The sequence below is a fragment of the Alligator mississippiensis genome, chromosome 11 (genome assembly GCF_030867095.1).
Source record: "Alligator mississippiensis isolate rAllMis1 chromosome 11, rAllMis1, whole genome shotgun sequence".
In the NCBI taxonomy this organism is placed as follows: domain Eukaryota; kingdom Metazoa; phylum Chordata; order Crocodylia; family Alligatoridae; genus Alligator; species Alligator mississippiensis.
This window is the reverse complement of record NC_081834.1, coordinates 57,864,639-57,891,331: the sequence shown is the minus strand read 5'-3', so window position 1 is coordinate 57,891,331 and position 26,693 is coordinate 57,864,639. Positions and strand designations below refer to the sequence as shown.

The 26,693-nt window shown below is 57.7% G+C and overlaps 2 protein-coding genes and 1 long non-coding RNA gene across 4 annotated transcripts; all 3 read right to left on the bottom strand.

The window, feature by feature from the left end:
• Nucleotides 1-1,514, bottom strand: LOC102573691 (uncharacterized). The gene is made up of 3 exons (XR_363721.4): nt 1,454-1,514; nt 604-698; nt 1-158 (listed from the first exon to the last, which is right to left on the bottom strand). It is a non-coding gene; the product is annotated as an uncharacterized LOC102573691 (long non-coding RNA).
• A 3,686-nt stretch (nt 1,515-5,200) lies between these two features.
• LOC106737882 (urokinase plasminogen activator surface receptor) lies at nt 5,201-12,340 on the bottom strand. Its single transcript, XM_014605856.2, has 9 exons — nt 12,292-12,340; nt 12,024-12,140; nt 11,639-11,777; nt 10,592-10,728; nt 10,131-10,274; nt 9,585-9,722; nt 9,393-9,508; nt 5,312-5,392; nt 5,201-5,218 (listed from the first exon to the last, which is right to left on the bottom strand). Exons 1-9 carry the CDS (start codon nt 12,338-12,340, stop codon nt 5,201-5,203), a joined length of 939 nt encoding a protein of 312 aa, XP_014461342.1.
• Nucleotides 12,341-15,277: 2,937 nt separating this feature from the next.
• Nucleotides 15,278-18,095, bottom strand: LOC109284089 (urokinase plasminogen activator surface receptor-like). Of its 2 annotated transcripts, none has more exons than XM_019491297.2 (3): nt 17,671-18,095; nt 17,008-17,145; nt 15,278-16,928 (listed from the first exon to the last, which is right to left on the bottom strand). In XM_019491297.2, the coding sequence occupies exons 1-3, from the start codon at nt 17,801-17,803 to the stop codon at nt 16,714-16,716; spliced, it is 486 nt and encodes a 161-aa protein (XP_019346842.1). In that variant the 5' UTR covers nt 17,804-18,095; the 3' UTR covers nt 15,278-16,713. The 2 variants fall into 2 exon arrangements, with proteins under 2 accessions (XP_019346842.1, XP_019346843.1); XM_019491298.2 differs by having other exon boundaries at nt 17,086-17,145; nt 17,671-18,094.
• Nucleotides 18,096-26,693: the final 8,598 nt, after the last annotated feature.

The window sequence follows — 26,693 nt, the reverse complement described above, 5'->3', positions numbered from 1 at the left end:
TGTAGAAAACAAAAGCCAAGCTTTATTCCTGGCGTTGCTTTAAGATGGGAGGGGAGAGCTGGGCTTGATCTGGCCTCACATGGTGCTGGGGGTGGGGCCAGGCCGTCATTCTTCCTTGTCCGGAACCAATGGGGTCCTCTCGTTGGGCTTGGACCGGCCTGGAAGGGAAGAGCTGCCTCAGTTTCCCTGCACTGGGAGCGCAGAGGGAGAGCGCAGGCCGAGACCTAGGGTCTCTGGGAGGGGGTGGGGCTGGAGGGGGGATGGGAGCCCCAACACCTGGGCTGTCCCTGCACCCGGGCCACTTAAGGCCTGGGTGTGGGTGTCGGGCAGGGTGGGGCCTCGGTTTTCACCCCATTGGGCAACTGCAGCTGGGTAGGGCCTGACTGGCACCCACACATCTGAGGGGGGTGGGAGGGTCCCAGGCTTAGCCCTGCGTGTCCCCGGGAGCAGGGAAACTGAGGCACCGAGAGCAGGAGGGATGTCCAGGCTCCCAACCGCCTCCCTGAACCGCATTCCCTTGCCTCAGAGCTGGAGGGGACCCAGGGGTGCGGGCTCCTAGCCCCCCCAGCAGAGAGCCCAGGCCTCCGAGCAAGCCCCGGGTACCTCTGCCAATGATGCTCTTGATAATGTTCCAGATCCAGCGGATGATGTTAATCACCCACTTGCACTGCTGGCACATCCTGTCACGCTGTTGCTTCCTGACAGACACACGGGCACGACGCTGAGGCCCCAGGCCAGAGCCCACCCCCACACCCAGCAGCTGGTTCAGCCCTCCATCCTCTGCCCCCATCCCCACCGCCCTTGGTCTGTCTGTCTGTCCATCCCAGAGAGCCCAGGAGTCCAGCTCTGCATCCCTCTATCTGTTTGTCCACCCCTCTGTCTGTCCATCTGTCCATCTCAGAGAATCCAGGAGCCCATCCATCCCTCTGTCCATCCATTTGTCCAGTCGTCTTTCTGTCTGTGTGTTCATCTCTCCCCCTATCCATCTGTCCATCCATCCATCTGTCTGTCCATCCCAGAGGACCCTGGAGTCCAGCCATCCCTTTGTTTCCCCATGCATCCACACATCTGTTTGTCCATTCCAGAAAACTCAGGAGCCCAGCCATCCTTCCATCCATTTATCTTCCCGTCCATCAGTCTGTCTGTCCATCCCTCCACCTGTCCGTACCCCTATCCACCCCTCCAGCCCTGCCCATCTGTCCTTCCACCCCCCTCATCTCCCCCCTGCCCCCCAGCCCTTGCTCCCCCAACATCCCGTCTCTTCTCCCAGCCCTGACACCCGGGGGATTGAGACACCCAGTTTCCCAGTGCCTGGAGGATTGAGACACCTGGCACCCTGACACCCAGGGGATTAAAACACGCAGTGCCTGGGGGATTTAGACACCCTGTGCCCCAACACCCAGGGGCCTGAGATGTCACCCCAGCCCTGCCCCTCCAGCTCCCTGCTACTCACCACCACGTCCTGGTCCTGGCAGCTGATTCCTGGCAGCTTCATCTGGCAGCTGTGGCAGCCCCAGGGGTTTTAAAGGGCCCCGCGTCACCCCGCCCGGCTTAGCCACCCCCACACCTGTCCAGCCGGTCCTGGCTCCCTCCCCCGCCTTCCTCCCTTGCTTACCCTACTGGCAGGGGGATGGGACCTGAGCATCACAATCCCCACAGTCCCCCAAGTGCCAGGGAACTGGGTATCTGGATTTCGTGGGCACTGTAGAGGTGAGGTGCCAGGCATCTCAATCCCCTGGGTATCATGGTGCTGGATGTCTCATTCCAACAAGCACTGGAGAACCAGTTATCTCCATTCCTGGGGCATTGTGAAGCCAAACATCTCAATGCCCTGTGATCAGGGCACTGGGTGTCTCAATCCCCCAGATACTGGGGTGCCAGGTGTATGGGTCCCCCGGGCACCAGGGTCCTAGGCGTTTCAGTCTCCCAGGCACCAGGGCACTGAGTGTCTGGATTCCCTCGGCATCATGGGGCTGGTGTGCTGGGCCTCTCAATCTGCCAGGTATAGGGGTGCCAGGTGTCTTAGTCCCCTGGGTATTGGGGCACCAGGCATCTTAATCCTACAGGAACTGAGGCACTGGCTGTCTCCATTCCCCAGGCATCACACCTCCTTGGGTATTGAGGTGCCAGGTGTCTCTATCCCCTGGGTATCAGGGTGCTAGGTATCTGGATCCCCTAAACCCCATGGGGTGGGGTGCTACGTGTCTCAATCCCCAAGGCACTGCATGGCCAGGTGTCTGGATCCCACTAGATACTACAGGGCTGGGTGTCTGGATCCCCTTGGCACTGTGGAGCCAGGTGTCTCAATCCCCCAGGCACTGAGTGTCTCAATCCCTTAAGCATCTTGGGGTGGTGGTGTAATACCTGATGCACTGTGAAGCTGTGGGCACTGTGGAGCAGGGTGAGGGAGTATCTCAATCCCCCAGGCATTTGGTGTCTCTGTCCCCTGGGCAGGCACCATGGGCTGGGTGTCTCAATCCCCTGGGCACTGGATCCCCCTAGGCACTGGGGGGCTCGGTGTCTTGATCCCCTGGGCACCAGGTCTCCATGACAGTTCACTGGAGAAGAAGGGGGGCACGGAGCTTTGGGGCCTCACCCAGAATCCTCTGCTGCCTGGCTCAATGTCCAGCATGCCACAGGGCAGGAAGTCAGGGGCAGATGATTCATGCCCAATTGATGCCCATTGGCTTGGGTCAAGCCCAAGGAAATTAAAGGCCCCATATGGGGGGAGCATGGGAAACATCCAGAGCCAGACCCTGCCCTGACACCAACCGAGGCTGCCCTAGATTGGTGTTGAGGTCACAGCACCACACCCGGACACCTGCGTTCCAGCCCCAGCTCTCATGCCTCAGTTTTCCCAGCTGGGAAAGGGGTTGATCCAGATTTGTATTGCGCCTAGTGAGGGAGCGGGGACAGCACTGGACACTGCGGGGAACTGATGCATCAGCCCCATGTGCCCCAGGGTGAGGGGGACGCTACGGTGACAACACCACTTCCATCTGTAGGGGGTCCCAGCTGCCTGAGGAGGGGCTCAGTTGCCAATCAAACACGACAGGTGGGTGGGTGGGTGGTTGATTGATTACTACCCTCCTGATACCATTGACTGATTATAGTAACCTATTAATTACACATTATATTAGTGTTGGATGTATTATGAATCACTGATCTGATTCCAAGCCCCTTGTTTGATTGACTGATTACGACTACTGCTAATAATGGCATTTTTGGATGGCAACAATCTAATGATTATAAATTGTGTTGAATTTATTCTGAATATCAGCTCAAACTCCAGGCCCTGGATGGATTGATTACTATGACGACTGATACCATTGATTGATGATGACAATAACTTATTAATTACAAATGATATCTGTGTTGGATTTCTTGTGAATCAGACGTCAGACGATTGATTGAAACATCAATCAGTTGAGTGAATAAATGATTGATTGAATGATCGATTGATTGATCAATTAATTGAATGATGACTGCCTCAGCTAATAATGACATTTATGGATGACAGTAATCTGTTGATTATAAATTACATTTATGTTGATTTTTTTACGAGTATCAGATCAAACCCCAAGCTCTTGATATGCATGATGAACCAATTACTACAGCTACTACTAATAGCATTAACTAATTACAATTATCTATGTAATGTTATTTGTCTGGAATTCATTGTGAACCTCAGCTCAAACTCCAGACTTGATTAGTTGATTGATTGATGGCCTGACATTTATTAAGGGTACCAGGAGGCTTGCTTTCTCCAAGCCGCCTACTGATGATGAGCTATATTTCTTCTGTATTTCTGGGAATGTTCCTTCCCACAGAATTGGGATCACTTCATTGCTAACAGGTAATTAACTAAATAAATGATTGATTGATTAATTAATTAATTACTTGGTTAATTGATACGTGTTTGACATGACAGACTTCTTCCATTGCCTGGTGCTGGGGGAGGGATCTGACCTCAGAGGTACATTCAGTGCCTAGCCGGGGAGAGGGGTTCCCCATCCCCAATCCCCACCAATCAGGTGCCCCATTGCTCTGGCATGGAGCTGGGCCTGAAGATCCACCAGATTCCCAGACATCCCTCTACCCACAATCCCCTCTGCTGCTTGCAAGGGGGCCTCTAAAGGGATGTGCTCTGTAGTGCCAACAACAGGGACTCCTAGCAAAAGAAGGACCCCCATGGGCAGGAGGAGGTCCTCCAAGGGCATCGCCCCCTGCTGGACACCCCCTGCTACTGCACCTCCCCTACCATGGGCACAGGTTCATTGGCAGGGTGAGCAGGGTTGATGTCCAGCCTGGTAACAAGGAAATGGGTTATTAGGGGGAGGGACCTGGAACTCGCTCCACAGGAAGCTGGCAGGGCAGGGCAGGGCAGGGCAGGGCAGGGCAAGGGTGTTTATGGGGCAGAAAGTAGGAGCTGCCTTTCCCAGGACTATTGTAAAGGCTCTTTTGCCCCAAGCCGGGAAGGGAGAGGGGAGGGCAAATTGAGGAGGGGACACAATCTGGGGATCATGGGAGGTGTTGCCTCCTTGTGGCCATTCAGGGCTGCAGCCCACAAAGGGGGACTGGGGCAGGTTGTTGTGTAAATATAGGTGTCTTTTATACCTCTGTGTGCAAGGGGACGGGGAGTGTGGCCCAGACACCTGTGTTGGTGTGTGTTTGTGCGTGTCTCCTGGACACCTGGGTCCCCTGCGTGTGACCTGGTTCCTGGGCCTGGGCAGGGCATCCTCTGAGCCCATGCTTTAATGAATTAATTACAGCTAGGACAGGGCCCTTGGATCTTCCTGTCCCCGACCCCACCCTGCTCCAGCCGGGCAGGGGCGTGTGTTCAGGGACAGGGACTGTGCCCCCTGCTGGCTGAGGAGGGGAACTGCATCATGGGATGTCAGCCTTGCTTGCGTTCATAGGCTCAGGGACTGTAGCAGGGCTGGGGGTGAGACAGAGAGCCTGTTGGTGGGGGGGAGAGTGTCCTGGACACCTGGGTCCCCTGGGCATCAAACAGGCTCTGGCAGGTCCCAGACTGCACCCCCCCAGCAGCAGCAGGAGCACCAAGGGGGAAGGGGGTCCTGGCGGGGGGCCTGGGCAATTGCAGAGGCTCCTGGAGCAGCAGTGGACCCTGGCGTCCGAGGGTAGCAGCAGACAGTCCAGGGGCAGCAGAAGTCGGGTCTGGCAAAGCTGCGGAGCAGGGTCACAAGGTGGCTATGTTCTGCGGGGGAGGGAGAAGGGGGGGCAGCAGATGGGACTGGAAGCCCAGAGGTATCTGGGCTCCCAGTCCCCCCTCTTCTAGGTGCTCTCTCACAAGATCCACGCCAATGGTGGGCATATATTCACCCTCACCCCTGTCTTCCTGCATCATGTTGGGCAGGGCGATCTCTTGGGGCTGGCAAAAAACCGATGCAAAGTAATCATTAAGCAGGTTGGCTTTTTCCTGGGTGTCAGTTGTCAGCTGCCTCATTTGGGTCAGCAGGGGGCCCACGTGGTCCTTGCTTTTCTTCCAACTCCCCACCTATCTGAAGAAGGACTTTTTATTGTCCTTGATTCGTGTAGCCAGCTGGAGTGTGATTACAGCCTTGGCTTTCCTAGTCTGCTCCGTGCAGGTGCGAACCAGTGCAGAATAACCCTCCTTCGTGGTGTTTCCTGTCTTCCATCCTTTGTAGGTCTCTCTTTTCAGATGCAGGAGGTCCACGAGTTCCCTGTTGATCCAAGGGGGTTGTTGAGCCCTTTTACCACCTTTCCTACGGGTTGGGATGGACTCCTCTTGTGCTTCTAGGATTGCTTTCTTAAAGAGTGACCACTCATCATGAACTCCCCTCCCTGTGAAATCATGGCCTCTCAGGGCCTCAACAACAAGCCTCCTGAGTTTATCAAAGTCAACTTTCCTGAAGTCGAGGACTGTTGCATTGCTGAGTGACTTGCCAGCTTTGCAAAGGATTATAAAAGTGATCAATTTGTGGTCACTGTCTCCCAGCTTCCCCTTGATTCATAGGTTGCTGATTAGATCATCCCCTTTGGCCAGTACCAGGTCCAGCGGCACCTTACCTCTTGTTGGCTCATAAACTTCTTGAGACAGGTAGAGCTCATCCACGCATGAGAGGAAGCTTTGAGACTGACTGGATTAGGCCAAGTGCTCTTCCCGTGAGATGTCCAGGAAGTTGGAGTCTCCCATGATGACCGTACACTGAGAGCAGGTTATATATATGTATATATAGTGATGTATGTATAGTGCAGGTTGTCGTACCCTGAACCATGTAAGATGTCAAAATTAGCTGTTTTATTAAATGAAAACTTCATCATTTTACAAGAAGGAAGCAAAATTCAACACCCTGCTTGCCATTAGACAACTCTGAGGTAAATAAACTGCTCTAACTTTTATCTGAGCCTAATTTGCACAAAATTAATTTTCCCCGCCCAGGAGATCTTACCACACCTTACATCTCTCCTGTGAAATTTGAATTTTCATTTCCACCTTGGGGAAATGTTACAATCTTTGCACTCTCCTATGCCTGAGGAAGGGCACTTGTGCCTAAAAGCTTGCAAATGAAGAATTGTTTTGAAAATATCGAATACAAGTTATCACCTCTACCATGAGTTCTAACTCCTTTGGACCCCAGCAAGGCTTTGGATGAGGTCCCACGTGACCTCTCCCATAAACAGATTGGAAAGCTGAGGTTGAGCTAGTGGGATGAAGCTCGGTGTGGACTTAAGCAAGGTGCTGCAGCTTGGGGGAGCTTAATCAGAAACATAAATGCAAAATGGGGGACATATGGCTGGATGGCAGCTCTATGGAGAAGGATCGGAGGGTCCTGGTAAGCTCTGGCGGGTGATGGGCTGGGTATAACATGGAGAGGAGCTGCGGCTGGCTCTGGTGGGGGCAAGGCTTCATATGACAAGGACAGGAGCTGCAGCTGGCTCGGGGGGGGGGTGTCAGGCTGGATTTAAGGGGACAGGAGCTGCAGCTGGCTCTGGGGGGCATCAGGTTGTGTATAACAAGGGCAGGAGATGCAGCTGGCTCTGGGAAGTGGGAGTCAGGCTGGTTTTAGGGGGGCAGGAGCTACAGCTGGCTCTTGGGCCCTCAGACTGGGTGTAATGGGGACAGGAGTTGTGGCTGGCTCTGGGGTGCGGCACTGTGGTGTTTCCCAAGCATGGGTGCTAGTTTTGCCCCAGCCCTGCTGTTAGAGCTCAGGTTCATTAGCTGGGCAGTTAATGAGCAGAGGTGTTGTAAGTAAAATTCCCTGACCCCACCACCCACTCCACAGACGCACACCCTGTTCGAGGCCCTGGGACATGTGTCCCACCGGCAGCCCAGGGGAAAGGGGCAGCAGGGCTGTTGCAATCCAGGACAGCCTCAGGACGGGAGTTATCCTGCAGTTCAGGAGTAACCCAGGCACCTGGGCTGCCAGCACCCCCTGCTCTAACCCCTGGGCGCCGCTCCCCTCCCAGAGCTGGGGGAACCCAGGCACCCAGGATGCCAGCACCCCTCTTCCCTTTCTTTTAGTGTCCCTCGTTGGGGGTGGAACATGGTAGCTATGTTGGGGTACCAACATGGTATCATGGTAACCAGGGCATACAGGTGGTGGGCACTGGGTTGCCACAACAACCTGGTTGTCCAGGGGGTGGGCACCTGGCAGCCATATGGGGATGCCATATTGGTGTCTTGCCAACCAGACTGTCTGGGGCATAGGCGACTGGTGCCTCCTGGCTCTGGGGGGGCACCAGCGGCTGATCGCCAACCCTGGAAGCACCAAGGACAAACCAGAAGTGCCGCTGGTGCCTCTCGGGGGGGGGGGGGGGGGGAGGGGACACACCAGCCAGCCCTCCCCTCCTCCCCAGCTGGCGAGGGCCAGTTTCAGGGGAGGCACGTGCCTGGAGTTTGGGCACACGGCAGCCACTTTTGGGGCCCTATTTGCCTCATGCCAACCCGGCTGTCCAAGGTTTGGGCCCATGGTGGCCATTTTGGGACACTAATAATGATAACAAGGAACAACAACAACAGCAGTGGCAAAAATTATATTTTTATGTTTTAATTGCCAATAACTGTTCACTAGAAATAACACAGCTGTCAAAGAGACTGTGACTTTTGGAACAAACTCCAGGCTCTTGGATGATTGATGATTGACTGACAGCCTGACCCATTTGTACAGAGCACCATGAGACTCGCTTTCTCCCAGCTGCCTGCTGACAACCAGCAATATTTCTTTGAACTTTTTAGGAATGATCCTTTCTGACAGAATTGGGATCGCTTTCTCAGTGACAGGTAATAAATTAATTAATCAAATTGACATGTGTTAAACACAGTGGGCTTCCCCCAGTGCCTGGCATTGGGGGAAGGCAGCTGATCTGGGAGGTATGTCCAATGCCTAGCACCAGGGTGTGGGGGGAGACCCGGGTCCTGATCCCAATCCCCTGCCAATCACGTGCTCTGTTGCTCTGGCAGGAATCTGGGCCGGGGGATCTCCTGGATTTCTGGAGATCCCCCCCACCCATAGTCCCCTCTGCTGCTTGCAAGAGGGCTCCCAAAGGGGACGTGCACTACAATGCCAACAACAGGGGTCCTACCAAGAGGGACCTACATGGGCACTAGAAGGTCCTCCAAGGGCACCACCCCCCACCACTGGACACCTCCCACTACTGCACCTCCACTGCGATGGGCACAGGTTCATTAGCAGGGAGAGGGGGAGGATGTCTGGCCTGCTAACAAGGAAATGCATTATTAGGGGGAGGGACTTGGGACTTGCGCCCAGAAAGATGACAAGGCAGGGCAGGGGTGTTAATGGAGCATGAAGTCGGATTTGCCCCCCCAGGGTTATTGCAAAGGCTTTGTTGCCCTGGTCTGGAGGGGGTGGGAGGGAGGGGAGAAAGTGGGGCTGATATGTGGGTTCTGGTGGGTGCTGCCCCCCGGTGGCCACTCAGAGGGCTAAGGCCCATGAAGAGAGGGGCCAGAGCAGATAGGGGGCAGGGCTGGGGGCAGGTTGTTTTGGCAACCAGGTTCCTCGCACCATATACATTTGGATATCCTTTATACTCCTCTGTACATGTGTGTGTGTGTGTGTGTGGTGGGGGGGGGGATGGCCAAGACACCTGCACTGTGTGTGCGTGTCCCGGCTGCCTGGGTTCCCTGGGAGTAGAATTGTCTGCAATGGGTTTGAACCAACACACCTGGGTTCCCGGCGGAGGTGGGGGCGGGGGGTGATTTTGTGTTGGGGGGGGCAGGTGCCTGGGTCCTCTGTGCATTAAATGGCCTCCAGCAGCTCCCCGCCCGGACCCCTGGGTTCCCTACCCTCCGCTCAGCTCCAGGCGCCCCCCAGCAGCAGCAGTGCCAGGGGCAGCAGCAGGTGGGGCAGGGGGTCCTGGCAGGGGGCTGCATGGTTACAGAGGCTCACGTTGCAGCAGTGGATCTGGGGGTCCGAGGGCAGCAGGAGGCGTGCCAGGGGCTGCCAGGGGCGGCAGAGGTCAGGGCTGCCGCAGCCACGGAGCAGGGTCCCAGGGTTGTTCTGGTCTGGGGGGCAAAGACGGGGGTCAGTGAGGGGGGCTGGGAACCTGGATACCTGCTTCTCTTGGGGGGGGTTGCTCACCTGTGCTTTGGGCTTTCACGCACATGTCCATGGCCCCCATACAGGTTATGGTCTGCAACTGCTGGTGGTTACATTCACCTTCTCCTGTCTCCCGGCAGCTGTAGCACAGCTTGCCGTTGGGCTTCCCCCGGGGCACCTCTGTGTGGGGAGTGAAGCGAGGGGAGTGAAGTGGGGGGATCAGGGAAGCCAGGCATCTGCCCCTCACCCCGCTCTAACCATGAGGCCCCTCTCCTCTGCCAGAGAACCCAAGCGTTCAGGCTCCCAGCCTAATCCCACCCCTAGCCACCCCCGCCTGCACCCCAGAGAACCCAGGTAGCTGGCACCACCCCACGTCCCTGCCACAAAACTCAGGCATCCGGGCTCCCACCTGCTCCTGCTCTCATCCCCCAGCCCCCACTCCCTCCCAGAGAGCCCAGGCGTGCAGGCTCCAACCCTCAAGCCCCCATCCCACTCCCAGGGCACCCATGTGTCTGGGCTCCCAGTGGCCCTGCCCCTCCCCAGGCCTCCCGCCACCCCCAGAAAGCCCAGGTATCCAGGCAGCATTACCAACGAAGGAGCCATTGTTGCAGCCAGCCCCACGGCAGCGCTGTGCATGCACATAGGTCAGGTCAGGCCCTGCAGCAATGGCCAGCAGCTCCTCAGCGGGCCCTGGCTCCCCACAAGCCTTGTACACGGTGTCTCCCTGCTCCCCTGCCAGGACGTGGGGAGTGAGACACAGGGAATCTGAGGCACAGGGGGTTGGGAGAGGGCTAAGCCAGCCCGGGGCATGCTGGGGAACCCAGGCATCTGGGTGCACAGCACCTCTGCACTCATTTCCCCTCCTCCCCGCCCCCCCGAGAATCCAGGCTCCTGGGTCCCCGGTATCCCCAAAAGCCCCCTCCCATTGCCAGGGTGGAACCCAGGCATCCAGGCTCCACCGCACCTAGTGTGAGGATGGGACACAGGCCTCTGGGCTCCCCTCATCCCCTGCCCCCGCCAGGAGGGAATCCAGGTGTCCAGGGCCTTACCAGGCAGCAGCCCCCGGGAGAGCTGCAGACACTGGGCCTCGGGGCTTAAGCAGGACACAGTTGGGTTGTCAGGGCCACAGGTGGTGGCGTTGCCCACGCAGGTTTGACACGGGAGTTGCTCGGGGGGCCTGGCTGACCTGGGGGGGACACAAGATTCCGATCCAGCTGGCTCTGGGGGGTGTCAGGGTGGGCATAACAGGGAAAGGAGCTGCAGCTGGCTCTGGGGAGGGCAGGTCTGGGTATAACGGGGACAGGAGCTGCGGCTGGATCCAGGAGGTGTCAGGCTGGTTATAATGAGGGTAGGAGCTGTGGCTGGCTCTGGGGGGACATCAGATTGCGTATAACAGGGACAGGAGCCACAGCTGGCCGTGGGGGAGATGTCAGGCTGGGTTTAACAGGGGTAGGAGCTGTGGCTGGCTCTGGGGTGGAGCAATGGGGTGTTTAGCCAGAGACAGGTGCTGACGTTGCCCTGGCCCCACAGTTAGGGCTTGGGTTCATTAATTGGGCAATTAACAAGCAGAGGTGTCACAAATGAAAGTTCCTGACCCTGCCCCCCCCCCCCACACCCCCATGCACACACACACACTCAGCTGGCTCTGGGGGGGTGAGCAAGGTTGGGTATAATAGGGACAGGAGCTGCAGTTGGCTCGAGGGTTGGGCTGGGTATATCAGGGATATTATTGAAGGATAATGGTGCCCCAAATCTTGACAGATTAGAAATCTGGGCTGGAGCTAACAGGCTCAAGTTCAGTATGGACATGTGCAAGGTGCTGCAGCTCGGGAGGAGTAATGGGAAACATGAGTACAAAATGGGGGGCACGTGGCTGGATGGCAGCTGTATCAAGCAGGATCTGGGGGGTCCTGGTAGGCTTGGAGCAGGGTGGGATTGGGCTGGGTATAACAGGGAGAGGAGCTGCAGCTGGCTGTGGGAGGGCACGGGATTGTCTGGCTGAGTATAACGGGGACAGGAGTTGCGGCTGCCTCTGGGGGGCACAGAGCTGTATGTGACAGGGCGGGGATGTGGCTGGCTCTGGGAAAGGGCTGTACGTATGGATGTAGCTCTTGCTGGTGCACAGGTCCGTGGTGCAGCAGAAGGTGGATCCGGTCAATCCGGCCGCATTGTCCCTGGGCAGCAGGTTACAGGTCTGCAGAAGCATGCAACCCGTCCGTACGGCGGCCCTCATGACTGGGGGTGTGAAAAGGGGAGAGGAATGGGCCCAGAACCCAGGTGTCCGGGGCCTGGGAGCCAGGAGGTAACAACAAGGTATGCCAGGGACGGGGGTCTCACCCAAGGGGGACAACCCAGCGAGCTCCTGCGGCCTCCCAGAGAACCCAGCGTCCAGGCTCCTAGCCCCGCTCCTGGCACCCTAAATCTGTCTCTCCCAGAAAACCCAGGTGTCGGGGCCCCCACCCCCAGCCCCTGGGGTCTCACCTCTGTTCAGGTCGAGTTCATGGATCACACAGACGTTCTGTCCTGGCGCGCACGTCTCCACCTCTCCCCGGCAGTTCCCCTGCCATCGCAAGCATTTTGGGCAGCGCAGGCCAGAGGCTGTGGGGAGATGCAGCTGTTTCTGGGGGAGAGGGGCAATGGCTGGGTAGAATGGGGACAGAAGCTGCAGCTGGCTCTGGGGGGGAGCAGGGCTGGGTATAATGGGGACAGGAGCTGCGCCTGGCTCTGGGGGAGCGCAGGGCCCACTCACTAGTGACCAGCAGCCCCAGGAGTGTGGCCGTGTATAGGGAAGGTATCATGGTTCCCGTGTCCCGTCTGTACTGGTCTGTGCTGGGCTGGGCCCCACCTGCTCCTATATGGGCACTGGGAGGGGCTGGGGGGCCCGAAGGCACATGGAGGTGACTCACGGAGAGGAACCCAGGCGTCCGGATTCCAGCCCCACCCTTTGTTCTAGCGCAGCAGACCCTGCGCCTGGCACCCGCTGCTCCCAGCCCCCAGCCCCCCCAGAGAGCCAGGGACTGTCCCTATCTCTGCCTGGCCCCCGGGGTCAGTACAGAGCCCCCCATCCCCACTGGCAGTGACCCCGGGGGCCAGGCAGAGATAGGGACGGTCTCTGGCATCTGGGCAGCGGAGAAGTTGATGCCCTCCTCAGACCTTCCTCAGTGTGGACCATGAATCTATACTGGGCATCATGTAAACCCTATATGGGCTCCTTGCACCGCCCTGGGATGTGGCTGGCTCTGGGGGCAGGCAAGGCTGGGTGTAACGGGGACGGGCTGCGGCTGACTCTGTGGGGGCAGGACAGGGCTGGGTGTAATGGGAACAGCAGCTGCAGCTGGCTCTGGGGTGGGGCACCGTGGGATTTCCCAGGGACAGGCATTGACGTCACCCTGGGCCCTCTATTAGGGCTCAGGTTCATTAGCTGGGCAGTTAACGAGCAGAGACTTTGCAAGTCAAACTTCCTTTCCCGCCCCCCCCCCCCCCCCTTGTTCAGGCCCCAGGACATGTCCCGCCAGCAGCCGGGGGGAGGGGGGGGGTGCACAGCAGCAGGGGTGTTGCAATCCGGGACAGCCCCAGGAAGTTCACCTGCCCCAGCCCCTTCCTGGAGAGGGGGCACCCAGGCGCCCGGGCTGCCAGCACCCCCTGCTCTAACCCCTGGGCGCCGTTCCCCTCCCAGAGCTGGGGGGAACCCAGGCGCCCAGGATGCCCAGACCCCGTTCTCTGGAGCTGATCCCCCTTTTAGTGCCCCCCTTGGGGTGGGCACATGGTGGCCATTTTGGGGCATCACCTTGGCATCACAGTAACCAGGACATACAGGTGGCAGGTGCTGCTGGGCTGCAATGGCAACCTGGTTGTCCAAGGGGTGGGCACCTGGCATCCATACTGCGATGCCCATTTGCTTTACACCATTGTCTGAGGTTTGTGTGCATGGCACCTATTTTCTGTACCGCATTTACCTCCTGCCAACCAGGTTGTCCAGGGGTTGAAGGCATAGTGGCCATTTTGGGACAGCATCTTGGCCTCATGACAGCCAGGTCACAGGGTTTGGTCTTGTGGTGGCCGTTTTGTGGACACCGTATTGGCCTTCTGCCAGCCAGGCTGTCTGGGGTTTGGGCACAAGGTGGCCATTTTTGGTGCCATTCTTGCCTTGTGGCAACAAGGTCATCCAGCGCTTGAGCACATAGATCCATTTTGGCACCCCATTTTGGGGGTCATGCCAATGAGGTTGTCTGTGGTTTGGGCACATGGTAGCCATTTTGGGGCACCCTTTTGGCCTCACGCCAACCAGGTCATTGAGGGGGTGGCCTGTGACGGCCATAATGTGGTTACCATATTGCTGTCAAGCCAAGCAGGTCATCTAGGGGGTTGGCACATGACAGCCGTAATGTGGGCACCATGTTTGCCTCATGCCAACCAGGCTGCCTAGGTTTTGAGTACCTGGGGGTTATATCAGACACCATATTTGCCTCGTGCCAGGCAGGTTGTCTGAGATTTGGGCACATGGAGGCCATGTTGGGACACCAACTTGGCCATCCAGGTCATTCAGGGGTGGCCTGTAGTATCCATGTTGTGCTCACCACACGGGCCTCAGGCCGGCCAGGTTGTGTTGAGCAACTGATGGTTATTGTTGTGTTGACCAGGTTGTCTGGGGTTTGGGCACATGGCAGCCATTTTTGTTGCCTCATCCCGACCCAGTTGTCCAGGGTTTGGGCACACAGTGGCCATTTTGGGATGCCATCTTGGTCTCGTGCCAACTTGCTCATTCAGGGGGTAGCCTGTGGCTTCCCTGGCGTGGAGACCATATCTGCCTCAGGCCTATTAAGTCGTTTGTGGCTGAGGCACCTTGGGACCACGGGAGCCAGACCATGGCCAAGTGACTCCCCCCCACGCCTCCCTAATTGTGTGGGACAGTCCTGCAATGCGAACCTTAAGTCCCGGTCCTGGGCTACATGACTCCAGGAAAGCATTTGTTCCAGATTCATGGTGTCCGGCAGGGATCCGGGTTTTCTGTGCGCCACGGAAACCCGTGGGAAGCAGTGGGTTCCCCTGGCTGGCAGGCAGCGCTCCACACTGCCAGGAGCTGCTTGGGGCTGGCAGGAGTGGGACGGGGGTGCACTACATGCCTGTGTGCACCCACATACATGCATGTGCCTGGCAAGGCAGCCAGGGAGTGCGGAGAGCGCTATGATGGGGAGGGCGGCAGGGACAGATTTAAGCCCCCATGGTGGGGGAGGGAGTGGGGCAACAGCTGGGGGCACTGCCCAGCCAAGGTGGTCCACGGGGCCAGGTCAGAGAGCAGGACATTGCCACAGGTGGCTCGTCTGGGGGGGCAGCTCCCTGCCACTGCGCACACTCCTGGGGAAAGGCACATGGGGAAGGCACATGCCCCCACATTTGTGCATGAGGCAGATGCAGGCTGCCCACTGCCCACTTTGCTGCCCTCCCCAGGGAGCCCCATGCCAGCTGTGCCACCATGATGAGGTGCCTCCTCCCATCCAGCAGCAGCCTCCAGCTCAGCTGATGTGGATTTGGGCCCCCTGCCGCTGCCAGGTGGGCAGGGGGCTCCCAGAGCAAGGGTAGCAGGGCAGGGAGCCCGCATCCACCCATCTCTGCTCGACTCTGTCTGCTCTGGCCATGCCACTGGCGCAAGGGGGCGGGAAGGAGATGCAGGCATGTGTCCTGTCTCTCCATTTTGAAAACATGGTGGTGTTTTGTTGTTATCATTATTGCTCATGTTTTGTTATTATTATTTATTATTAATAATGATAATAACAGTAATAATGATGATGGTAGCACCAACATAACAACAGTAAAGATAATCATATTCTGTTAATTGCCGGGATCTGTTCACTAGAAATAACATGTCCATCAAATACACTGCAGCTTTTGGACCAAATTCCAGGCTCTTGATTGATTGACTGATTGATTGGTGGATGATTGACTGATTGATGGCCAGAGCACCACAAGACTTCCTTTCTCCCAGCCGCTTGCTGACGACCAACAATATTTCTTTTGAATTTTTAGGAATGAGCCTTTTCCACAGATTCAGGTTCACTTCAGTGATGGGTAATTAATTAAGTAATTAATTGACAGGTGTTAGGATGGGCTTCGTTCATCTCCTGGCACCTGGGGAAGGCATCTGATTTTGGAAGTACAGTACATCCAGTGTCTGGCACTGGGATGGCACAGGGGAGATCCTGGTCCCCACCAATCAGGAACCCCATTGCTCCGCAGGGATCTGGGCCAGGAAGATTCACTGGATTCCCAGAGAGCCATAATCCCTTCTCCTGCTTGCAGGGCACCCCCCACCCCCCCAAATGGGATATGCACTACAGTGCCAACAACAGGGGCTCCCAACAAGAGGGAGCCCCAAGGGTACTGTCCCCCTGCTGGACGCCCCTGGCTCCTGCACAGCCTCCCCCGTGATGGCCACAGGGGTTCGTTAGCAGGGGCAGGAGGCAAATGTCTGGCCTGCTAATGAGGAAATGTGTCATTAGGGAGAGGGACCCACCCCCAAGAAGCCGGCTGGGCAGGGTGGGGATGTTCATGGGGTAGGAAGTCAGAGTTACCCCCTGAGGGGTATATCAAAGGGTTCTGTTGCCCTGTTGGGGGCAAGTCGGGGGCGGGGCGAGGAAAGTCAAATAAGGAGGTTGTGATTGGTGCTGTCCCCTGTTGACCCTCAGGGGCTGCAGCCCACGGAAAGAGGGGCAGGGGCAAGGGCAGCTGGGGGGGGAGAGGGGGAAGGTTGTTGAGGCAACAATGTAATCCCCCCCCACCATATAAATATGGGTGTGCTTTCTACCCCTCTGTGTAGGGGGGCGGTGTGTGTGGGATGTGGACACCTGGGTTGTGTGTGCATGTCTCAGACGCCTGGGTTCCCTGGGCACTGAATGGGCTCAGATGGGTTTGAAGCAACATACCGGGGGGGGGGTGTGTGTGTGTGTGTGTGTGTGTGTGTGTGTGTGTGTGTGTGTGTGTGTGTGTGTGTTGGACACTTGGGTTTCCTGGGAGTTTAATGGGCTCAGGTGAGCTGGAGCCCATTACCTGAGTTTTATGTGTCCGTGTGTATCCTGGACAGCTTGGTCCTGTGTTTGTGTGTGTGCATGTCCCAGCTGCCTGGGTCTTCTGGACCTTAGACGTGCACCCGGATGCCTGGGTTCCCGCCCCCTGCTCAGCTCCAGGCCCCCGCCAACAGCAGCAGGAACACCAGGGGCAGCAGCAGGAGGGGCAGGGGGTCCCGGCAGGAGGCTGCGCGGTTGCAGAGGCTCCCAGAGCAGCAGTGAACCAAGGTGTTTGCCAGCAGCAGCAGGCGGCCCAGGAGCTCCCAGGAGCGGCAAAGGTCGGTGCTGGTGCAGCCGCGGAGCAGGGTCACAGGGTGGTACCAGTCTGGGGCAGACAGAGGGGCAGGGTTAGTGAGGGGAGGGGTAGCAGCCTGGATGCCACTGGCAGGGGTGGTGGTTCTCACCTGTAGTCTGAACTTCTAGACACTGGTCCATGGCCCCCTTACAGGTCATGGGCCGCAGCTGCTCATTGTTGCACTCACCTGCTCCCGTCTCCCGGCAGCTATAGCAGAGCTTCCCATTGGGCTTCCCCCGAGGCACCTCTGTCGGGGTGCAGAGAGGGGTCAGGGAACCCAGACGTCTAGGCTCCCATTCCCCCCATCCCACCCCCTAACTCCCTTCCCAGACATCCCAGGGGTCCAGGCTCCCATCTCTCTGTGCTCTCACCCCCTGTTCCTGAGCCCCAAAGAGCCCAGGTGCCTGGGCTCCCTTTATTCCCCTGCTCCAAGCTCCCACCTCCACAAAGATACCAGGCATCCATGCTCCAAGCCCCCCTGCTCCAACTGCTAGGCACCACTCCCCACCCAGAGAAACCAGGCATCCAGGTTCCCAGCCCCCTGTTCTCACCCCCCGCCCCAGCCCGGACTCTCCTCCCAGAGCACCCAGGCATCTGGGCTCTAACTGACACCCCTTACTTCTCTGCCAGGGAGCCCACGCATTTGGGATCTCAGTACCCCCCAGCTGTAACCACCAGGCCCCACTCCCCTCCCAGAGAACCCAGGTGTCCGGGCTCCCACCCCTGGGCCCCGCTCCATCCCCAGAGAACCCGGGCATCCAGGCGGCATTACCAACAAAGGAGCCGTTGTTGCATCCAACCCCGTGACAGCACTGCACATGCACATACACCAGGTCAGGCCCAACAGCCATGGCCAGCAGCTCCTCGGGGGGGGCCCTGCTCCCCGCACGCCTTGTACACAGCATCTCCCTCCTCCCCTGCCAGGACACAGGGGAGTGAGGCCGCAGGGAAAATGAGGCACAGGGCCAGGGTTCAGGAAGGGGCTCGGGCGGCCTGGGACATGCTGCAGAACCCAGACGTCCGGGTGTAGTGAAAATGTCTCATAATCTCACTACACAAAAGGCTTCACAGCGGAGAACTGCAAATTGTTTCTTCTCCTCTCTCCCCCACCACTGCGGGGCCAGGAGGGGGGGTCCTGTTAGGGGGAGAGAACAGTCCGAACAATGCTCGATTCACGATAAGGCTGATTCCTGTGGGAACACAGATTAGTTACTGCCTGCTTTGCACATAAACTTTGCAACGCTTGTTACTTGCTCGTTTTAGAACTATGCATGTACTAAAAACTTTGCAGAAAACTGTAGCCAATCACAGATTGCCACAACGGAATCTTGTTCATGAGAGGTATAAAACTGTAACTTCGGGCGTGGCTAGGGGTCGACTCTGATTTGAGCGACTCAGCTCCCTTGTCGATCTGTTTGCAAACAAATAAACTCAAGTTGGACTCGGCCTGAGTGTGTATGACTCTCTCCTTGAGGTGTATTGGAAAAGCCTCCAGGGGCACGAAACTAGCCGTTTGTGCAACATGGGTGCCCAACCTGTCTGCACCCTCCCCCCCAAAAATGCAGGTGCTGGGGCACCCAGCCCCCCTGTTCTCGCCACCCCCACCCCAAGAACCCAGGCGTCCAGGCTCTGCACCCAGCCACTGTGCTTTTAAGCTTGCACCAGGCCTTCTACTTGCCAGAGCAGGAGGGAACCCAGGCATCCAGGCTCCCCATATCCCCAGTCCTGAGATGGAGCCCAGCATGTGTCCAGGATCCCCCTCACACAGTGCGAGGAGGGAACCCAAGCATCCAGGCTCCCTCCACCCCCTCCCTCTGCCAGGAGGGAACCCAGGCCTCTGGGCCTTACCGGGCAACACATGCTGGGAGAGCTGCAGACACTGGTCCTGGGAGTTGGGGCAGGGTGAGGTCAGGGAGTTGGGGCCGCAGGCGGTGGCAGATCCCACGCAGCTCTGACAGATGGGATGCCCAGGGGGAATTGGCATGCCTGTGGGGACATGGGGCTGGGATGCGGCAGGCTCTGGGGTGTAACGGGGAAAGGAGCTGGCGCTGGCTTGGGAAGCAGGCATGGGGCTGGGTATAATGGAGCTGCAGCTGGCTCTGGGGGGGCATAGGGCTGGGTATATTGGGGTTAAGAGCTGCAGCTGGTTGGTGGGGGGCAAAGCTGGATATAACCGGGATATGAGCTGCAGCTGGCTGTGCAGCCTCAGGCAGTGTATATCAGGGGTAGGAGCTGTGGCTGGTTTGGGGTGGGGTTGGGGAGGGCTGGGTATAACTGGCTGGGGCAGCTGGCTCTGGGGAGGGGCTGTACATACCGGCGTAGCTCTTGGTGCACAGATCTGTGGTGCAGCAGAAGCTGTTGCCACTCAGTCTGGCTGCAACGTCCCGGGAAAGCAGACCACAGCTGTGCAGAGCCATGCAGCCCACATGCATTGCACTGGTCATGACCGGTGCAGGGGAGGAAGTCAGAGGTGAGTCTGGAACTCAGGAGTCCAGGGCCTGGGTTCTGGAGGTGACAGCCAGGTATCCCAGGAGGGGCTCTTACCTCATGGGGACAACCCAGCAGGCCCCTGCAGCCTCCCAGGGAACCCAGGCATCTGGGCCCCACCTTGCCCAACTCCTGGGGTCTCACCTGGGTTCATGTACAAGTCTTGCACCACGCAGAAGTTCTGGCCAGTCGACACGTCTCCACCTTGTCCTGGCAGTTCCCCTGCCAGGGCAGGCATTTCGGGCACTGCAGGCCGGAGGCTGTGGGGGGATGCAGCTGATTTGGTGGGGGGGCGCAGCTGGGTGAAACGGGGCCAGGAGCTGTGGCTGGCTCTGGGGGGTGTTGGGTTGGGTGTAACGGGGACAGGCTGCAGCTGGTTCTGGAAGGAGCAGGGCCCACTCACCAGTGACCAGCAGCCCCAGGAGTGTGACAGTATGCAGGGTGAGCATCGTGGCTCCCTTGTCCTATCCACACTGGTCTGTGCTGGGCCTGGCCTCACCTGCCTCCTATATGGGCACTGGGAGGGGTGCGGGGGGGGGGCTGAAGGCACAGGGTGACTCAGAGCTCAGGGAAGGGAACCCAGGCTTCCAGGCTCCACCCCCACCTCTTGTTCTAGGACACTAGACAGCACGTCCTGGAGAACACAGGTGTCCAGTCTCCTTGTCTCTGCTGCCCTCCCCACGAGCCCCCAGTCCTGCGCAGAGAACCCAGGCGTCCGGGCTCCCAGCCCCACTGCTCTCATCCACCATCCCAAGGGCACGGCCAGCAGGGTCAGTTGGGCCAGCTCTGGACTGATCCTGGAGGCCAGGGCAGACATGGGGACAGTCCCTGCCAGGGCAGGGAGACAACCCAAGTGTCCGGGCAGGGAGGTATCTGGTGCCAGCCTCTGGGTGTTCCCCAGTTTGCACCACAAACCTGTGCTGGGCATCATGCCTGACGGATGTAAACCCTGTATGAGCGCCTCACCCGGCCCTGGGAAGTGGCTGGCACTGGAGGGGGCATTGGGTTGAGTATAACGGGGACAGGAGCTGCAGCTGATTCTGAGCAGGGTGGGGTGTTGAGCTGGGTATAACAGTAGTTGCAGCTGGCTCTGGGGTGGAGCAGGGCTCAGTATAAGGCAGTAGGAGCTGGAGCTGGGGCTGGCTCTGAGCTGGGTGTAACAGGTACAGGCTGCAGCTGTCTCTGTCCGGCATCCGAATGGGTGTAATGAGAATAGGAGCTGCGGCTGGCTGTGGGTGGGGCACCATGGTATTTCCCAGGGATGGGTACTGACGTTGCCCTGACCCCCCTATTAGGGCTCAGGTTCATCAGCTGGGCAGTTAATGAGCAGGTTTCACAAGGCAGACCCCCCCCCCCCCCCAACACCTTGTTCATGATCTGGGACGTGTCTCGCCGGCAGCAGGGGGAGGGGGGCAGTGGGGGTGTTGCAATCCGGGACAGCCCCAGGATGGGAGTTGTCCCGCACTTAACTTGCCCCAGCCCCTTCCTGGAGATGGGGAACCCAGGTGCCTGGGCTGTCAGCACCCCCTGGGCGCCACTCCCCTCCCAGAACTGGGGGAACCCAGGCGCCCGGGCTGCCCACACCTGCCTTCCCTGAACCCCCTTTTGGTGCCCCCAATGGGGATGGGCACCTGGCAGCCATCACTGTCATGCCAACCAGGGCATGCAGGTGGTGGGCACGGGGTTACAATGGCAACCTGGCTGTCCAGGGGGTGGGCACCTGGCAGCCATATTGAGATGCCCCGTTGACCTCCTGCCAACCAGGTTGTCTGGGGCTGGGTGCGGTGGCCTTTTTGGGCACCCTACTTACCTCATGGCATCCAGGTTGTCCAGAGTTTGAGCACATGACTGCATTTTGGGACACCATTTTGGGGGTCATGCCAATGAGGTTGACTGTGGTTTGGGCACACGGTGGCCACTTTGGGACACTCTCTTTGCCTCACACCAACCAGGTCATTGATGTGGGGGGCCTGTGACGGCCATATTGTAGTTACCATACTGTGGGTTGGTACGGCCATAAGGTGGGCACTATATTCACCTCATGCCAGCCAGGTTGTCCAGTGTTTGAGCGCATGGTGGCCATTTTGGGATACCATCTTGTCCTCATGCCAACCAGCTTGTTCAGGGTGGTGGTTGAATCATTGTCACAATGTACGCCATTTCGACATCAAGCCTACTAGGTGGTTTGTAGCCAGGCCTGCGGCAGCCATCTCTAGATGTCACCTTGGCACCATGGTCACGTGGCAGCCACGTTGATTACTGCTAATAATGAAATGTTATGATCACAACAGTCTGCTGATTATGAATTGTGTTTGCATTGCTTTTATTAGTATTGTCCTTGTCATTATTAGTATTATTATTATTATTATTATAGTTCTTATTGTGGTGGTTTTATTATCATTATTGTTTTCTTGTTATTATTTATGCTAATAACAGCAATAGTGGTGATAGCAACAGTAGCAATGGCAGTAATTATATTTTAATTGCCAATATCTGTCCACTAGAAATAACCTGTCCATCAAGTACATTGTGACTTTTGAAACAAATGTCAGGGTCTTGATTCATTGACTGATGGATTGACGATTGATTGATTGATTGACAGCCTGACATTTATTCAGTGCACCACAAGACTCGCTTTGTCCCAGCCGCCCACCGAGGAACAACAATATTTCTTTTCAATTGTTAGGAATGGTTGTTTCCTGCAGAGCCCAGATTGCTCCATGTGTGACAGGTAATTAATTGACCTATTGTAGACATGATGGGCTTTGTCCAGAGCTTGGTACAGGGGGAAAGCACTGGCTCTCAGAGGTACGTCCAGTGCCGTGCACCAGGTTTGGGGGGAAGACCCTGATCCTGATCCCAACCCATTAGGTGACCCATTGCTCGGGCAGGAATCTGGGCCTAGAGATCCTCTGGATTCCCAGAGATCCCCCCAGCCATAATCCCCTCTGCTGCTTGCAAGGGGGCTCCTAAAGGGGATGTGCACTACAGTGCCAACAACAGGGGCTACTAGCAAAAGAGGGACTCCCATGGGCAGGAGGAGGTCCTCCAAAGGCTGAACACCCCTGCTACTGCACTCCCTCCCCCATGATGGCCACAGGGGTTCATTAGCAGGGGGAGGAGGGGTGGATGTCCAGCGTGCTAATGAGGAAATAGGTCACTGGGGGAAGGATCTGGTCCCCAGGAAACTGGCATGGCAGGATGGGGCTGTTTATGGGGCAGGGAGTCAGAGTTGCCCCTACCAGGGAGTATTTCACAGGCTCTGTTGCTCCGGTGGGGCAAGATGGAGGGGAGGGGTGTGTGTGTGTGTGTTTTGGACACCTGGGTTCCCTGCAAATTGAATGGGCTCCCGTGACTTATAGCTCAGATACCCGGGTCCTGTGAGTGTGCCCTGGACACCTGGGTCCCCCTCGGTGTCGAACAGGCTCCAGTGGGTCCCAGCCTGGATACTTGCCCGCAGCTCAGCTCCCCCCGCCTCGGCAGCAGCAGCTGCAGTGCCAAGAGCACCAGCCGGGGAGGCAAGGGGTCATGGCAGGGCGCTCAGCGGTTGCAGAGGCTCCTGGAGCAGCAGTAGCCCCGGGCATCCAAGGGCAGCAGCAGGCAGCCCAGGGGCAGCCAGGAGCAAGAGAGGTCAGGGCTGGCACAGCCACGGAGCAAGGCCACAGGGTTGTTCCAGTCTGGGGGGGCAGAGAGCGGGGCAGCGCGGTGGTCTGGGAGTCCAGGCACCTGGGTTCCTTGGCAGGACAGGGTGAGCTGGGGGTGGGAGCCTGGCCCCCTGGGGTCCCCGTGGTCGTGGGGGTGGGTGGTGCTCACCCGTGCTCTGGGCTTGCACACACTGGTCCGTGGTCCCCGCACCGCCCATGCTCTGCAGCTCCTGGCGCTCGCGCTCACCGGCTCCTGTAGCAGAGCTTCCCTTTGGGCTTCCCCCGGGGCACCCCTGTGTGTGTGCGGGGGCAGTCCGGGCTCCCGGCCCTTCTGCTCCCGCCCCCCAGCCCCGCCCTGAGGGACCCCAGGCACCTGGGCTCCAAGGCCCCCAGCTCCACACCCACCCCCTGCCCAGAGACCCCAGGCATCCCGCCCGCGCGTGTATGGGGGTGGGGGGTGGCTGCGGGCGCAGCGCTGTGCGGGGGGCGGGGCGGGGCGCAGCCCCCGGTGCCCGCGGAAGGAGCGGCGCCGGGAGCGGGGCTGGTGCAGCCGGCGGCCCCGCAGGCAGGTGCGGGCGAGGCGGGGAGGCGCTGCCCCGGGAGCGGGCCGGAGATGGCGGGCGAGGCAGGGGGGCGCCCCGCCCGCCCGCCCGGCCGCCGCAGCCTCGTGCAGGGCCCGCACCAGATCCCGGGTGGCAACATCAGCCCGGCGGGAAGCCGCCTGCGGGCCGAGCTGTGCCCCTCTTGCGCCGGCGCAGCGGGCGGGGGGAGGCGGGCGAGGCCAGTCGTGGCTCCGCTGCGGGGGAGGAGCGGGGCCCCGGCGCCAGGGCAGACGTGGGGACAGCCCCTGCCAGGGCGGGGAGACAACCCAGGTGTCCCCTCCGGGCAGGGAGGAAGGTGGTCGCAGTTTGCACCATGACCCTGTCCTGGGCATGGCGCTGAAGGGCTGTAGACCCTGCCCGGGCCCGCGGGCACAGCTGGCGCTGGGTGTAACGGACAGGATGTGGGGCTGGCTGTGGGGGGAGCGGGGCCCACGCACTGGTGCCAGCAGCCCCAGGCCCTGTGTAGGATGGGCATCCTGGCTTGCTGGGCTGGGCTGGGTCCTGCTGGCCTCTTGTAGGAGCAGTGGGGGAGGGTCTGAAGTCACACAGGGACTCAGAGCTCACCCCATCCCGGCATGTGGGCTCCAACCCCACCTGTTGCACACCCAAAAAGTACAAGTCATTTTGTGCTATAAAGTGTGTTTCATGTCACAGTGCGTCCCGTTTGGCTGGAAAGCCTGATCATGTTTGCTGTGTGATGGGTGTATATTGTGCCTCCTCCAGGACAGGAGAGGCCCACTTCCACCCCCCCAGACCACTGCCCTCCATTCCTCAACAGAACCAGGGAAAACCAGTTCAGTGACTTGCCTGACCCCTTTGTCCCTGCTCTTGCCTTTGTTTCAGGTCATTTGCATTATCACAGAGCCCAGAGACCCCTCCCCATACAAGAAACTCCTACCCAGACGAACATCCTGTCTTTTTACTCTTCTGTGAAATAAGAAACATCAGAACCAGAAGGAAACACTGTACATCCTGCTGCCAAGTAAACACTCTTTCTGCTTTTCTTTGAGTCCAAGCTGCATAACACAAACTGTTGCAAACAGATTTCACCACCTTCAACTCCTCTGAATTATGAACTTTCATGTCTGCCCAGGAGAACTTTTACAATCTTTTCTCCCATGCCTGAAGAAGGGTGCTTGTGCCCAAAAGCTTGCAAATTAAGCCTTTTTTGCAAACCTGTAGTTGGTCTAAAAAGATAGATATCACCTCTACTAGGAGTGCTGACCCCTTTGAACCTTGTATGCCTATGTCCTTAGACCAACACGGCTACAACCTACAACCCTGACCCCTTTGAATGCACTTGTCTGCCTTAGCCATGTCCCAGTGTTGCCACTTCTTGACTAGGGCCCTGGGGTGAGGTCAGAAAAGCGATTTAAGGTTTAGAAATATTGGAAAACTCTAAAACTCTCAGTTCAGAAATGATACCTTTTATTAGACCAACTAAGAAATCACTAAAAAATCATCTTTCTTTGCAAGCTTTTGGGCACACGTGCCTTTCTTCAGGCCAAGGGAAAATTAAAGAGGGTAAAAGTCCCCTTAGGTAGAAAATAAACTTCATTTTGCATGGAGGAAGCTGAAGATGGATGTCTGTTCCTCTGGATCCATGAGATTTGAGTTCCTTTGTGGTAGTTGCTCTCTGATGTGTAGATAAGGCAGGATTTCTTCCCTGGTGGTGTTAGATGGCAGGAAGGTGTCGAAATCTTTCTTTTGTGTTTAGCAATACAGTTTATCATTGCAAAATCAGCTGAAATCCGGCATCTCTCATGTTTCAGGGATATATTTGGTAGCCACATTGGGAGTTGGTCTGAGATAAAAAGAAATGCAAAACTCTACAACTCTTGGTTCAGGGATGATCCATTTTAGATTTATTACACCAACTAAGAAATTGCAAAAAAAAAAAAAATCTTTCTTAAGGGTCAGGCCTCTTGAGCTGGGAGGCTCGCCCTCTGTTTTTCCCTTTGGTCCCTATGGAGGGGAAGGGGGAACCCTGGGACACTGGCTGGAGCCTGAGGTGGGGTGGTATAGAGAGCCAGGGGTTCAAATCCAGTAGCCATGGGGGGGTTGGACTGGGAGTCCAGGGTAGCAGCTAGTAGCTCCCCTCTGCAGCCACTCAGGCAAGAGCAGAGTTGGGTGCTCCCCAGCAGCTCAGCACAGACATCAGTAGGAATCCAGGGCAGCACAGAAATCAGCGCCCCCCAGCAGCTCGGCGGAGCTACATCAACTCACCGAAGGGCCCTTTGCAGCGCACAGCAACAGTGAGAGAGATGATGCACCCAAATTCCCAGGGACTGACTTTTTGGTTGAGACTTCCCAACTCTTGGACCTCTGAGCCTGGGGTGATATGGGAGTACTTTGAACTAGGACAGTGTTTTTGTTTTTGCTTGACTGTGTGTTGTGGTCTGGTGTCTGCCTCGGTAGTAAATCCAGGGTTTGTGTTCATACTGCTCGTGAGGGAAGGGTTGTTGGTTTTATGGGACACCCTAGTGATTCATTTAGTGTTTCCCAGCTAGACTGGGTGGGGGCTCGAGCCAAGGTAAAATATATTTAATACCCCCAAAACTGAACCCAGCCCTTTTTGCTCAGCACATGTCAACAGCAACAGGGTTATGCACCCCTTGTTCTAAGGCACCAGATCCTGCTCCCCAGAGAACCCAGCCATCCGGGCTCCTGGTCCCTGCTGCTGTCACCCAAAAGCACCCAATCCTCCGCCAGAGAACCCAAGTGTCCAGGCTCCCAGCCCTTCTACCATCAGCCACCATCCCCGGGGCACAGCCAGCAGGGGCAGGGGGAGCTCTGTACTAACCCCAGAGGCCAGGGCAGATGTGAGGACGGTCCCTACCAGGATGGGAAGAGAACCCAAGTGTCCAGGCAGGGAATAAGCTGGTGCCAGTCTCTGGGCATTCCCCAGTTCAGACCATGAACTTGTACTGGGCACTGTGCCTAGGCTGTAAACCATATATTGGCCTCTCGCCTGGCCCTGCGATGTGGCTGGCTCGGGGGGCATCAGGCTGGGTATAACGAGGATAGGAGCTGCGGCTGACTCTGGGGGTGTCGGCTGGGGT

What these genes read in the sequence shown, in the direction of transcription:
- LOC106737882 (XM_014605856.2), bottom strand. Translation starts at nt 12,340, where the DNA reads ATGATACCTTCCCTATACACGGCCACACTCCTGGGGCTGCTGGTCACT. An exon ending in TGAACTCGACCTGAACAGAG is followed by an intron (nt 11,778 to 12,023) that starts GTGAGACCCCAG and finishes TCACACCCCCAG; the next exon opens with TCATGAGGGCCGCCGTACGG. An exon ending in CCCAGATCCACTGCTGCAAC is followed by an intron (nt 5,393 to 9,392) that starts GTGAGCCTCTGT and finishes GTTTTTTGCCAG; the next exon opens with CCCCAAGAGATCGCCCTGCC.
- LOC109284089 (XM_019491297.2), bottom strand. Translation starts at nt 17,803, where the DNA reads ATGCTGTGTACAAGGCGTGCGGGGAGCAGGGCCCCCCCCGAGGAGCTG. An exon ending in CAACAACGGCTCCTTTGTTG is followed by an intron (nt 17,146 to 17,670) that starts GTAATGCCGCCT and finishes GCACCCCGACAG; the next exon opens with AGGTGCCTCGGGGGAAGCCC. An exon ending in TCTAGAAGTTCAGACTACAG is followed by an intron (nt 16,929 to 17,007) that starts GTGAGAACCACC and finishes TGTCTGCCCCAG; the next exon opens with ACTGGTACCACCCTGTGACC.